This window comes from Austrofundulus limnaeus, unplaced genomic scaffold (genome assembly GCF_001266775.1).
Source record: "Austrofundulus limnaeus strain Quisiro unplaced genomic scaffold, Austrofundulus_limnaeus-1.0 Scaffold5, whole genome shotgun sequence".
Classification (NCBI taxonomy): Eukaryota; Metazoa; Chordata; class Actinopteri; order Cyprinodontiformes; family Rivulidae; genus Austrofundulus; species Austrofundulus limnaeus.
Window position 1 is genome coordinate 4,494,003 of NW_013952407.1, and position 13,710 is coordinate 4,507,712.

The window sequence follows — 13,710 nt, forward strand, 5'->3', positions numbered from 1 at the left end:
CTTTATTGTGAATATTTGCAGCAGTTTGATGGACTTTGTTAATCACTCCATGGAGAGGCTCAGAGACTCAGGGGCCTCCTGACCTTGGACATGTGCCTGGTAAGCCTATTCATAATCCCTCCATGCTGGTAACAATGTCCTCAATCAGGATGACGTTTATTGGCATGCAATCAGCTTACTGAGCATTTAGTTCATGTTTTTTTCTTGCGATAAATTGCCCACTGCATGGTTGGTATCTGCCAGCCTCAGACAGCCAGGGTGTCTGGTAATTGGTGTTGTACCGCCTGTGAGCAGTAGGTGGAGCTGTAGCAGCGCTGCTGATCACGGAGTATGTGTTTGTCAAACATGTAGGGCAAGAAGGTTTGTCATATAATACTTAGGCAGGTTTTTCAATGTCTAACGCAAGTCATCCAAATCATTATAAACATTCTGGATACCCAGAGCTTTTTATCTGTTCACAATAACATTTATTCCATTTATTTGATCTTTTGACCTTTTGTCGTGGTGGTATTTAATTATTAAAGAATAAAGTAAGGTTCTGAGTCTGAGTTCTGAGACTAATTAAGGCCATAAAAAGCAGGGGTGCAGATGGCACGGCATGGATGCTCAAAAGAAAAATAAAAAAAGTAAACAAAACCAGATTTCATTAGTGCTATACAAACCAGTATTGTTATTGTGTATGTAAGCAAAATTTAGTTCTTCAATCTCCACAGATATATCTCACAATAAGCTCCGCCTCCAATTCATCATGACATGACTTTCAGGGACTGAAAAAAACGTGTGTGTGTGTGTGTGTGTGTGTGTGTGTGTGTGTGTGTGTGTACCCATAGTTCTGCTGGGTGAAAAAAATTACAACCGCTTAAGATCCTTTTTTTTGTATTTAGATGAGACAATTAGTATTGTCAGTGTTTTCACTGTATCAGTGTGACACAAGCTGGCAACATGAGTCAGAATGAGTACAGGCTGCAGTGTGAGACTGTCCAAAGTGTACTGCCAATGTTCGAATGTAAACAAACAAATTGTAGTTATTGGCAGCTGATTCTGTTCATTTAATGTTTGGTGGAACAGGTAGTGATATTGAACTTTTTCCACAGATTACACATAAATATCTAAGATCTCTTGATAACACTGACTCCTTTAAAAACAACTAAAAAAAAACACCTTTTCACTCAAGCATTTAACTGAATATTTTCAACACCTCACAACTTGAGTTTATAAGCCCTGACCAACAATCATGTGTGTTATTCCGGTCTAGTATCCATCCCCTCCACCTATAAGGGTGAGAGATAAATTGAACTCCTTTTGTTTTTGTTTCAAATATTGAATGGATTGAGTGTATAATTTGTACAGTTATTGTGATATGTTTGCTTTTTCTTTCTGATAATGGATGTACAGCACCTTGTGAAATCCTTTTCTGTGAAAGGCGCTATATAAATAACCTTTACTTTACTTTACTTTACTTACCATAAATAGACCAAATGTATGAAATGTTTGGGTTGCAGGTCATTCAAGATAACGGCTGAGCTTTCTATGGAAACGTCATTGAAGTGAACAAATCCAACTGGTAAATTTRTGCCGTTATACAGACCTGATGTATTTGCTCTAAACTGATTCATGTTAAGCTTTCATTTAAGATTATAGATAAGATTTTATATAGAGGTGCTATCACGTCATTTTTCTTGGTTTGAGAGAGTGCCCATAGGTTCAACTAAACTACTCCAGGGGCCACAGTTACTGCAGGCCAACAGCTCAGGGGCCAAACATCCAACAATTAAAGGTCTTTATGTAAATAAACCATGCTACAAAGATCAGTTACATTTTAATTAGTTTGTTTATTCATGAATACAATGTACAAAACCCAAAGTAACAAAAGTAGTGATAAAAATATATCAAAACCAAAAATAACTCATTATGTTTCCTGTTTGACACAAATATTATTTTGACATCTCAGACTCCTCCACAACTGTTTAAACTAGTATTTTTTAAAACTTATCTTAGTTTTATCTTCAACTTCTTGTAGTTTTAACTGTTTTGAGTGTTCATAAATGGTTTACCAGCTTCTATCCAAGATTCCACCACACGTTTATGTCTAATTTAAAGAACTTATCAATGTATAAAAATGGGAGTTTGGGCTTAAGAGATTAATGAATCAATTGGCAGGCCAGACTTTGGCATCTGGCCCCCAGACCGCCAGTTGAACAACCCTGGTCTACGGAGATGGTAAGTGTGGTTTGATTAAATGTCACACCGGCCTGCCATACAACGTCTCCACTTCGTCCACGGTCGTGACGTGTTTCCTGGGGCTTGTACGGACCACTCAGTGGTACACCGGAGGGGTATCATGAGTGCTTATATCACCAGCAGCAGTCGTCTTCTTCTCCAGTCGCTTCACCGTGTCGTCGTCGGCGGAAGAACCCCGGTGTGAGACAACAAGTCGGCTCGAGCAGGATGTAAAAAGGAAGCGGGGTAAGTTGAGCCGCTGATAAGTTTACCGTCTGCTTCGGCTCGTATTCGGACTTGTTCGGGCTGCCGAGTTGACCGGAGACCCCTGGCTCACCACCGGGGAGCTATGTGTTGTCTTATCGGTTCGGGTCCTGTCAGTTTGAGCGTGGTGTTTTTGTTCAGAAGAAGGGAGTTACACACACACATACACACACAAACACACAAATATACACGTACCGCACGCGAGCTGACGTCGACTCYGCGCCGCGTCGGGTTTCTGTGGTTGTTCCTGCGGGGTCGTGGAAGAAGAGCTGTAGCTGCCGTTCCGCGCTAACTCGGTCGGGCGTGTAACGAAATGTAAGTCGGTAATGTTCGCCAGGCGTGGATGAAGGAGGAGGAGACGAGGAAGAGGAAGGAGGGAGGCACCTGTGTGTAGAGAGAGACGAAGCAGCTCGGAGTAGTATCGCTTTCGATCACCGAACAGTTTCAGACATATTTGTCAAGCGGAGGAGTCCTCACCGGGTCGGATCCAGTTCCAGACGCGGTTTCGAGCCAAACTAGGACTGCGTGTTGTTTTCACGGACTTTGAGGTGAGTCCACCGACGCTAAACTCCCAGCTGACAAATTAAAACTTGTAAACAGATATTTCAGCCGGGAGAAGTTCGGCAGTTATGCTCTTCCTCCTGTTGTGTGTTTTTATTTATTTATTTATTTATTTATTTTTTTGCTCTAAACGGACTTTTAAACCCAGGAAACCACCTGGAGCTGATATGAAACCTTTTGTTTGGAGTGTGAATCTTATATCCAGGAACATCAGTGATCCGGCTGGCTGATACACGCAGATCTGTTCGACTTGTTTTGTAAAAAACCCAGAGCTGCTGCTTCTGGATGAACACTGAAAATGTAAAAGTTGTGAAACCCCATTTCATGCAGCAGCATGCAAGAAATAAAAACAGCACGTCTCAGGTACAAAACATATTTTATATAGTCGTTATCTCAGGATAAAATCAGAACTGTAAGAATGTGAAATATTTGAAGTTTGGGGAAGTGTTTCTGTAGAGCAAATGTTCCAGTAAAAACAAAACCAGACATTTTGATTTACTGTTTTCACTGCCATTCAAAGAGCTGAACCCTCCTTTATTACGGTTATTTATTTACAGAAATGAGTTTGTATGAAACACAGTTAACTTGCTGAAATGATGGCAAACACTTAACATGTCTGATTAATGTCACACAAGAATAAGAGACCAGTATTTTGGCTGCCAATGGAAAAACCCTGAGACTAATCTCCAACACGTTGCACGATATGTGTTTAAAATATTACCATTAACTATTTCAACCCAGTCTGTTAGCAAAACATCTGCACTGCACAGATCATTAGATGAGCCTCTAMATCTGATTAACTTTTCAAATCAACGTAATTTAAAAATGAACACCACGTCTGATCAACTTTAGTCAATTTAAAAATCTAGAACTCGATCAGTTTTGCAAATTTTGAGCTAAAGTTTGACGGCTAAAAAGGCCACAAGCGTCCACGTGAAACAATCACTTTCTAAAACTGGCATTTCTTCAAMGAATGCTGATTAAAAAAGTGGGAGTGATGAAAACTAATTGTTCGTCTCAAAGGGAATTTTAAAAATGAGTCTTATTCAGGAGTGCAAACAGCTGCCTCGATGAAAAGCCTTTTGTAGAATTTGCTGTTTTAGGTCTAAAATCAAAACAATGCTCAAACTTTGAAGATGTAGTCGTCATCTATTTGTTCTGCCTCCCGCTGCGTACGTGTTTCTCWATTCCCCAAACAAACCCTGTCCTGAAGCAAGCTTTAGCAAAGTCTTTTTATTTAGAAATGTTTGCTCATAAAAATTTGATTTATAAATGCTGACATTTGCAGGAGGATAACCTTGTGTCCTTTAGACTTTTCCTTTACTTAAAAAACAAATCGGCTCATAATCCTGGGAATGATATTTTTTAAAAGTATAGATTCAGGTCTCTAGTCCCTGTTAACAATTTACTACCTAATGCTTTTTTTGACTTTATTTCCCAGTTCAGTTGTTCATTTTGGACACATTCTAACATTTCGGGATGCAAGTTTTAAGCTTGAACTATTTTGCTGAAGAGTCTAACAGAGTCTTCAGCAAAATAGTTTAAGCTTAGACTGTAACTTTAGTGTCATCATGATGTTTAATACTCATGCAGATGAAGATAAATTACTGTGAGGAAAGGTTGGGGTGAGACACTGATGTTTAGATAACTCGAACTGGAAATAAATCCAGATTTTACAGCTCGTAAAGAACCTTATGATGCTTTGTATATTTGGATAAACGCTTCTTAAAATAAACCACCATTTTAGCAGAGAGCAAAACTACATATATGTTGGACATGCATGATATATTAATAAGTTAAATTATTATTTTCTTGTAATTCATCCTTTGTACTCACAGCTTATTAAACCCTCCAGAGGCTATTTGCCTGCAGAGAGCAGAGTTCATGTGTTCAAGTGAGAACCGACAGTATTAACACTCACAGTAACTTGAAGGTCATGTTGGTAAATTTTTTTTATTTCATTAGAATCTAAATAAACTAATGAGGTGTAAAGAGTTTCCTTTGAAACTTGTCCTGATATCTTTGGTAATGAGGACAGTGTTATCCTTTGGGTTTAACGATGCTTGGTTAATTTGATATGATATTACGTCGTCACTGTTCAACATTTGAGATCACCGTGAAGACGGCGGCCATATTAACAGTTGGCTTCCACTTGGTTTCTTGTAAACTGAGCMCCTGGTTTGTGTGGTTTTCAAGCTGACGTTGAAGGACCTGAGTGGTTGAACGTTCAGMTGAGGTCACGAGAATCAGCACTAAGAGTCACTGTGTGCTTGAAAAAAATCAAATCAAACAAAGCCTCGGGAGCGCTCAGATTGATTTGCTCGTTGTGTCAACGGAGCGAGGACAGAGTTGTGTAAGTTACGGATTTATCTGTGGATTCTTCATTTTTTTGWAGGCTTGTATTTATTAATTACTTCAAGTGCTGTATTATTATAATTTTCATTAATTTTTAGCTTGGTTAAAAACTGTGATAATTTTGGTTTTAGACTTCCAATTTTAAGCTTTTTGAGAACTTTTGTGTTTTGAATTATTTCCTCTGGATTTATTTAATTAAACATGGATAAATGAATATATTAACACACTGCTGTTTGAGTTAAAGTGCTTTTTTAAACATCGCCTCTGTTCAGTGCTAATGAATGCTTGTAATACCTGAAATGGGATTAGCAGCTCGTCAGACCCGTCAGGTTTTGGACAGCGTGGCCTATTTTTTAAATAAAGTCATTTAAATTTACTTGTTGACTCGTGACCCACTAAAACAAGTTCTCTGTAGTTTTTTAAGCAATGATTTTGTGAATTTGCTTGGAAAAAAAACACCATTTTGTGGTAAAATGAGACAGATTTTTTTCTTGTTTTTTTTATAACAGTAAAAGACAAACATCTATTTAAATTTAGACTAAACTTAAAATGTTTTTATGTACATATGAAGGACTAAAACAGAGCTGTTGTTCTGTATGTGTGGGAGGTTTGTGTAAAGAAGAGCTGTTGTGACAGTATGTGCTAACATGACATGTGGTAAGGCAGGCTGGGAGGAGCGTCATTGTTTTTTTTCTTTCAAAAAGACATTTATGCAAATTATGGTGACCATAGTTTGACTGTTAAGGATAATTAAAAATGGAGTTTTCCACTTATGCGATTATGTCAAAGGGAGTGAAAATGTGAAACAATCTGTGCATAAAGCTGCGTCCTCAGATCTGCAAATGGGAAGTTTTCTGCTACATAGTTATACAAACAGCGTCAGTAAATGAAATGTTACTGATGTGGCTTTAAAGGGATCCATGATTAGTTGTAACATTAGACTTTATTTAATAAGCATATATTTTACCTGTAAAATAAAGACTGTAAAAATACTGTAGGATGTTCAGTTTTTATCATTTACACAGATGGGGACCATTTTTATTTACACGCAAAGCATGACCTATCCACGTCATCATTTACCCAGAATGCTTTGCGTGTAAATAAAATGGCTCCGTCCATGTTAGAATATATTTTTAAAAATTTGCAAAACTAAACAGCCTACAGTATTTTTACAGTCTTTATTTTACAGTTGAAATAAATGTTTATCAAATAAAGTCTGATGTTACAACTAATCAGAGATCCCTTTAAATGAAATCATGGATTAGTAGCAAAATGAGCTTTCAGTGTAAAAGTATTGTGTTCATCTGCTGAGAAAACCTCCTTGCAGGGTCGATGTTTATTTTATTTGTCAGTTTTGAAATCATCAATAAAATACCACATCTCTCTTTTTCCAACATCAAATGCWGTTTTAATTGCCATCAGTTGCTTTTAAATTGAAAAGAGAAGGTGTTTTTAATGGAAATAAATCCTCTTTYTTATTTTATTTTAAGGCACTGCAAAACGACAACCACCTCCAAACGTATCATTCTCTCACTGCAACAAACTGTCCAGGGAAATCTTGAGAAGCTTGTTTGTTCATCCTGACTCCAACACAATGTCTTACACAGGAGGAGGGACTTTATTACTTTGATACTTGAGAGAAAAAACAAAACTCTGCCTCACTGTAGACCTGAATCAGGATTTCTCATAAAAAAAAGGCCTGTATTCAGTGCAGTTTTCTCAGGATGGTAATGGTGTCAGGAATCACAGCAGCTGRCCCTTCTGGCTTGAAATAAAAATATGGAGGCAAAAGCAACTAAACAATAAGTTAATGTTTGCTCTGCTAAAGTTGATGTTTAAAAAAATAGCTTTACCTCTTTATGTATATGATTGGGTTTGAGATATTTGCTTGTAATGGGATTGTAAAATATCTCCCAACACACTTAAAATTAACGACTGCTCTCAAATTATCACTCAGTCAACATTTTTCTCCAGCGCTCTTTATGGTCCGTTCAGTGGCTGCCACTGCTGCCTGAGGCGTTCACCCCTGAGKGCCTTCTTCAGCATGTACTAAATAAAACGGACTCTGTTGTTGTTATCCCTCAGCATCCAGGGCGTGGTGTAGTCCTCCAACCACACTTCTCCACTTCGGCTGCCAACTCACTGTGTCTAAGCATTTTTCTTTCACAAGCTTTATTGACTGTGTCCTCCCACGGGAGTGTAAAGACCCAGTTTTGCTGCCGAGCGTCTCACCACGACATCAGGTCGCGCCCTGCCTCCCCAGCTCACCRCTTTCTGTAGGATTATCAAATACTTGTACTTAACTGAGCGGCTCTAACTTGTCATTGGGATAAATTAGCCGTTCTTTCGACCCGATTGATTTATGTTGACATATCTTCATATTCYTTTTCTTCTGTTGTAAAATATGTACAAAGAACTCGAATCAGGTGCAGGAAACTGGTCCAGTACTCAGCCTTGAATGTTTATTCACACACACACAAAGTTTAYCACAGTGCTGTGGTCCATCCCGTCCCAGAATCCTTGCTTACAATGTTTAAAGTAACCCTGGATRTGAGGTCATAGTTAACAAGGAAGTACTCTTAAAACAATTCTACATTCCTGAAATGTGAAACATTATGTGTTTGTTGGAACGAGGCCCATGTTGTGCTAAATAGACTTGTTGATTCTYTGACTGCAGTTAGTAAATTGTTAGTGTTGCCCTTTTTTTTGTTTACAGGAAATTATCTAGCCTGATAAAAACCTGACCCTTGTCCTACGCTTTGCTTCGTACGAAGGTCTGGACTCTCAGCTATAGAGAAGCGATTCTTGCTGGAGGCGTGGCCTCTGCTGAAGTTTTAAAACGATTGGATCTGTTGGCTGCGACATTTGTAGCCAGCTCCACTGTGAAGGAGGCTAAGCTAAGAAGCTAACGGGAAACTGCGTGCGCTGTAAACAACTCTACTGAGAAGAGAGAAGTACCGAGAYGACTGTAAATGAGATCTGCTGCTTTGTCAGACACATTTATTTTAATTTGGAAGCCTTATCAACACGGACTGGCTTCATTCACTTCCTCCACTGTCATTGCTAAACTAACTAGCAGGCATTGCGCAGAAAATCATCGTTGTCATTCAAAACTCCTCCTTCTGTTCTCTGATTGGCCTGGACAACAATTCTCCTGAAGAAATCCTTGTCTATGGGAGAAGCCCCAGACGTATCAGTGAAGGGAAACTAGAATGAGCGGAGCTGTGTAGGAAGGCAARGGCCAGGCTAGAAATGATCTAACAAACTTGACTTTTTGAAGCCAGTAAATTAGTTTGTTTTAATGCTGCCTGTTTTCCTTTCTCCCTTTTTCTTCTTTTGTCTCCTCCCAAGTGAGCTGCGACCTTCCGTGTCTTTGTGTCTCCGTGCACCTGCATGTGCTGTGAGCAGCCCCGGACTGCTGGAGAGCTGCTTCGCTCGGTGACTGTGCTGCATTAGGAGACCCCCCCACCCCACCACCATGGCTGCCGGCCCTTCATCTCCCTCCGCAGACCGCAGGCTCGGGCTGCTGGAGCTGCTAACCGGGGCCGTGTTGGTGTTCCTGGGTTTTGGGCTGGGGTCGGCGCTGGGTCAGGAGGTCTACACCAACACGTGGGCTGTCCACATACCCGGAGGTTCGGAGGAAGCTGATCGAGTTGCCCAAAAACACGGTTTTATCAACCACGGACATGTGAGTAATTCACCTGTTTTGAACCTTTATTTTCATGCAAACTTTAGTTGGGGAAAGTCTGAGAACTACTCATTAATTGTGGCACGAGGACTCATGAATGTAAAACCTGTTCGGTTTTGGCTATGCAAATAAGGGACACACCTGGAACACTTTATAAAAGAAGGCCTCCTTTCCTTGTACAAAATGTCTATCTGGCTTAACTGTTATTACTCCACTTAACAATATTGTGTGATCTTTTTAAACTCCTTTTTGAATTGTTTAATAGTGATATTTCATAATAAATGTTMAGTTTATTTGCTCCTGCTGTCTGGGAGCACAGTGCAGTTAGACCTTCTGTTTATAACCCTTTTCTTTCAAAACACAAACACCAACAAAGTTTTAAACATGAAACACAGACACAACTATTTATGCTCTGTGTGTGTGTGTGTGTGTGTGTGTGTGTGTGTGTTTATCACACTGGGATTTACTGGACCCAACTTTACTGGCTTCGTTTACTCTCTCCTCTTCCAGGTGTATCATTGATCACTGTGGCTTCATCTTGCTGCAGCTTTGTTTAGAGCTGGATGCTCGTCTCATGTTTGCGAGTCACAAGAAGAGGTGTGTTCTTTCCACATTGTTTAGAACTGTGCTTTTGCGTGCTCTTTGTTTAAAAATGCTGGGGAACAAGTTCCACACCGGTCCAAATGTACAGTCTTAATTTTTTTTGTTTAATTCTAAGAACAGGTCTGAATAGTGCATTCACGTTTAAAATATAAATATCCCACACAGAATAAAGACCCAGTCTCTTGTTTCATGTGTGGTTTAAAGGGGACATGTCCTGCAAATTCCACTTTTTTAGCCGTTAAATGCATTTTCATGTTTACTCTCTAGAGTGCAGAAAATTAGAATTCAGGGTCTCCTGGTGCTTTGTAGCTATCTTTATATTCTGTTTGAATCATATTTTTCAACCTGTTCAGTTTTCTTTTTTTAGTATGTTTTTGGAACTATTACATCACAGTATTTGCGATGAACTGCCAAATAAGGTCTGGACTTACCAACTATAGTTTGGTCGTCTTCATTCTCCTCCGACTCAGAATCAGACTCTGGCTCCAACAAGTCTTACAATAAGTCTTTGTACACTTGTTATTCAGAGTTTATTTAAATTTAGCACAGGAAACAAATTTCTTGCAAATCTTTGGGAACTGAGTCCACCTGTTTGAGTAAAAAAAAGATGTTTTGCTTTTTAGTTAAGAACCTTGTGTGGTTTTAAAATAGCTCTTTAAATAGCCAGAATTCTTCATGTTTTCCTGTGTACGTAAATGACCTTTTCCTCATTTTATGGCTTCCTGTTTGAGTTCACTGGAAGCAGACCATCCGAGTTATCATTTCACCTCATCAACTCCTCCCTTTAAAAGCAAACTTGTGTTAATTCTGTTTAGTCTTCAGGGAGATGGTGGAGACATTTTGTTATGTCTTTTTGGTAAACATAATCTTATTTTGTTTTTGGCATTATTCAAAATCAAAATGAAAATTGTGCATTAATGTAAAAAATATGCACACTTAACCGTAAAGCACCTTTCATAGATATAAAAATCACTAAGTGCTTCACAAAAAAAGGAAGAGAAAAAAAATGTTTCATTCACCAAAAAGCGAAAGTACAAGTTAAACGGCGTATAGAATATACTCAACAAAAGCTCTAACAACGTAGCTAAAAACCTGTTTATAAAAGAAAGTCTTAGATGTTTTTTAAACGCATCAACAGAACCAAGGCTGTGTAGAGAGTGGGGCGGTGTTTTCCAAAGTCGGGGTGCAGCTACCTGGATCTATCGATCTCCACAAGATTTAAAATGGGTGTGGGGTCCCACCARCAACCTCTGACCTGATGACCTCAACCTACAAAATGCTGTGTGAAGCTGAGATATAAGGAGTTTGTTCATTCAAAGTTCTGAAAGTTAAAATCAGAATTCTGAGATGAACTGGGAGCCAGGGAAGGGAGGATAAAACAGGATTGAAATTAGGGGTGTCCCAATCCGATACTGATATTGGATATCGGTCCGATATCAGCCAAAAAGAGTATCTGATTTTATCGGCCTACATAAAAAATGTCTGATATAAGCGCTCCGATATAAGCAGTCCATTCCAGCAGTTCACTGACTCCACTCCAGTGTTTCTATCCAGCAGCACTTGGATCCAGCATGCAGAGCTCACGTGATCACAACAACATGCAGCGCTAAGAAGTTAGCAAGAATGTCGGCAGAACTTTCTATTTTCATCAGAAACAGAGTTGCAGCTAAGTGCAAAGTTGTCATGCACAAGTTTTCCGAGGGGGAATACAGAACCGTGTATGTTTTAAACCGGAGCGATAACTACTCTCCACCCTGGCAGCAGCGTTGCGTTTCGGCTCGGTTTGTTCGGCCTCGGTCCAGTGACCGCACACAGCCGCGCTGTTTCGGAACCTCCTCTCTGGTCCGGTCGGTGGTTCTAAGCTGGCAGAAGCGAGGACTTTTGACATCCCGTGKATTAGCTCTTGATGGACAGAAGAAAGGAGAGCGCAGCTTTTGTTTTGGAATATGAGTGCGACATGATGAGAGCAGTGATTAAAAACTGCTCCCTGCAGGAGCGAGAGGCTGATCTCCACATGATGCTCAGAAAATGCAGCAGTAAGAAAGGTAGCTATCAATTTAAATAACTGACTAATTCTTACTATTTATTTTTTGCTCTTGTTGTTAGAGTGATGTTTAATCTGTTTACACACTTGTTTGAGTGAAGATTAAGTGCAATGATCACGTTGTTTTGGTTACAGTCAGTAAAATTGGAGCTGTGGACTCTTAACTTTGAACAGACAATAATGTGGGGTTTTGTTTTGTCCCCACCTTCAGTTTTATCCACCATAAAGCAGCACCAGGCTGACAGGTAGTAAAACAATAACCGAAGTGATTTTGAATTGTTATTTTATACTTTAAAAGAACATTTTTTATTATGTTTTATTTTTCAGGGTATTATAATTTATTTTATTAAATTGTAGAATATTCTTCAGTTTAAAATGTATGTGATCCATTGGTTAAAAATAAATGGGTCAGTTTTTCTCATACCTATCTTTTTCGCTGTTTGACTTGATCAAGACTTTTCTAAGATTTTACATTACAAAATAGGTAAAAGTGTGTGACTTGTCCTGTTATGGTAACGGGTCAATATCGGTATCAGTCAATATCGGGATCGGACAATTCTCAAAGTTGTAATATCGGTATCGTATCGGAAGTGAAAGTGGTATTGGGACATCCCTAATTGAAATAAAAGCATTAATGATCATTTCAAGGTAAGTTTTGTATTTTTTTTTTTACAAGAAACTTTCCAAGATGGAAGTGTCACGTTCTAGTCTGTAGTTTTTTTTTTTTTTTTTTTGTCTGTGGCTGGACTGGAAAGATGGACCTAAAACATATATAAACTGATTGATTGTTGAGCCAGAAAACAAGGTAAATTAGAGTTTCAGTCTTATCTGAGTTCAGTTGCAAGTAGAGTAACTTAACCACTGTTTAGTAGCTAGTCAAACAATTTGTGAAGGATTTTAATTAATTGAACTCACTTTCTTTGAATAAACAGTAGAGCACTAGTTTTTTAGTTGTTTGTAGTAAAATGGCCATTTTTTGTAAACTGCAAATGCAACAAATCAAACAAACAAAACTTCTACCTAATTAAAGTGATCCTTCTGCATTGATAGAGAAATACATCACATGTTTTACTGGATGAATTAATCAGTTTTTTTTTTCCGAGTTGAGCTTCTGATCATAAATGCATTTGTAGCTTTTTATAAAATTATCCTCGCCTCCTAAAAACCAGGCAAACAAGCAGCTCTATTCAGTTCAAATCTAGCCTCGCAAGCTCACCAGGCAGCGGGCGTCTGCTCTGCACCATATGGCCTCACTGGTCGTGACTGGGAACGTTGTTTGCACTCTGCATCATAGCATGAACACTAACGAGTAATCCCGCTTACTTTAATCCCTTAACTATGTATTTGCTGTGGACAGAGAGGAGCGCAAACAAGGCAATTACACCCAGGTGCTCACCAAACGGCACTCCGGAGAGGAGTTTCTGTGTGGTTTGGTCTGCCTCAGCAACTTGAGGAAAGCATTTTATGATAATTTGAAGACAATGAAAATAGACCATCATGTCTGAGCAGAGTTGGATTCATGAGCCAGGTTTGACAAGAATCTGAAACAGAAAAAAAGGCAAATCAGGTTAATAATCTAACGAAGCTGCATTAATAGGGATATATCCAGGAAGATGCTGAGTAAAGACTCGGGCTCACTCGAGCCTGAAACGTGGCGTGAAGTGAAAACAGATGTTCCATGTTTTTAACTCAAAGCCATTATACCTGTTATTAATCCTGCTCCACGACTTTGATCTTTTCCCATGCATGCATTTTTAAAATGTGGTCCAATTTAACCCAGTTATGACCAACCAAACTGTAAAAAAAAAAAAAAAAGAATCAGGTGAACCTGACTCGATCGGTGCTGTGGGGAATTATCTCTGACAGTCATCTTGTGCTGCTGATGAATCCCATCATTACCTGATGTGATTGGCTGCTGGCGTCACATATCATGTATCAAAAGAGAAATTCATGAGAGGAATGACTTTCATTACCA

At 39.0% G+C, this 13,710-nt stretch overlaps 1 protein-coding gene across 3 annotated transcripts in view; it reads left to right on the forward strand.

The window, feature by feature from the left end:
- Positions 1-1,926: 1,926 nt before the first annotated feature.
- The window catches only part of furina (furin (paired basic amino acid cleaving enzyme) a), a 71,201-nt gene continuing 59,417 nt past the window's right edge, over positions 1,927-13,710 (forward strand). The window contains exons 1-2 of one of the 3 annotated variants that reach the window (XM_014028110.1): positions 1,927-2,466; positions 8,752-9,088. In XM_014028110.1, the coding sequence (XP_013883564.1) occupies positions 8,879-9,088 (210 nt within the window). In that variant the 5' untranslated portion in view covers positions 1,927-2,466; positions 8,752-8,878. Of the gene's footprint in view, positions 2,467-2,947; positions 3,033-5,348; positions 5,399-8,751; positions 9,089-13,710 lie in introns of those variants that run through there. The other 2 variants (XM_014028117.1, XM_014028122.1) reach the window with 2 other exon arrangements.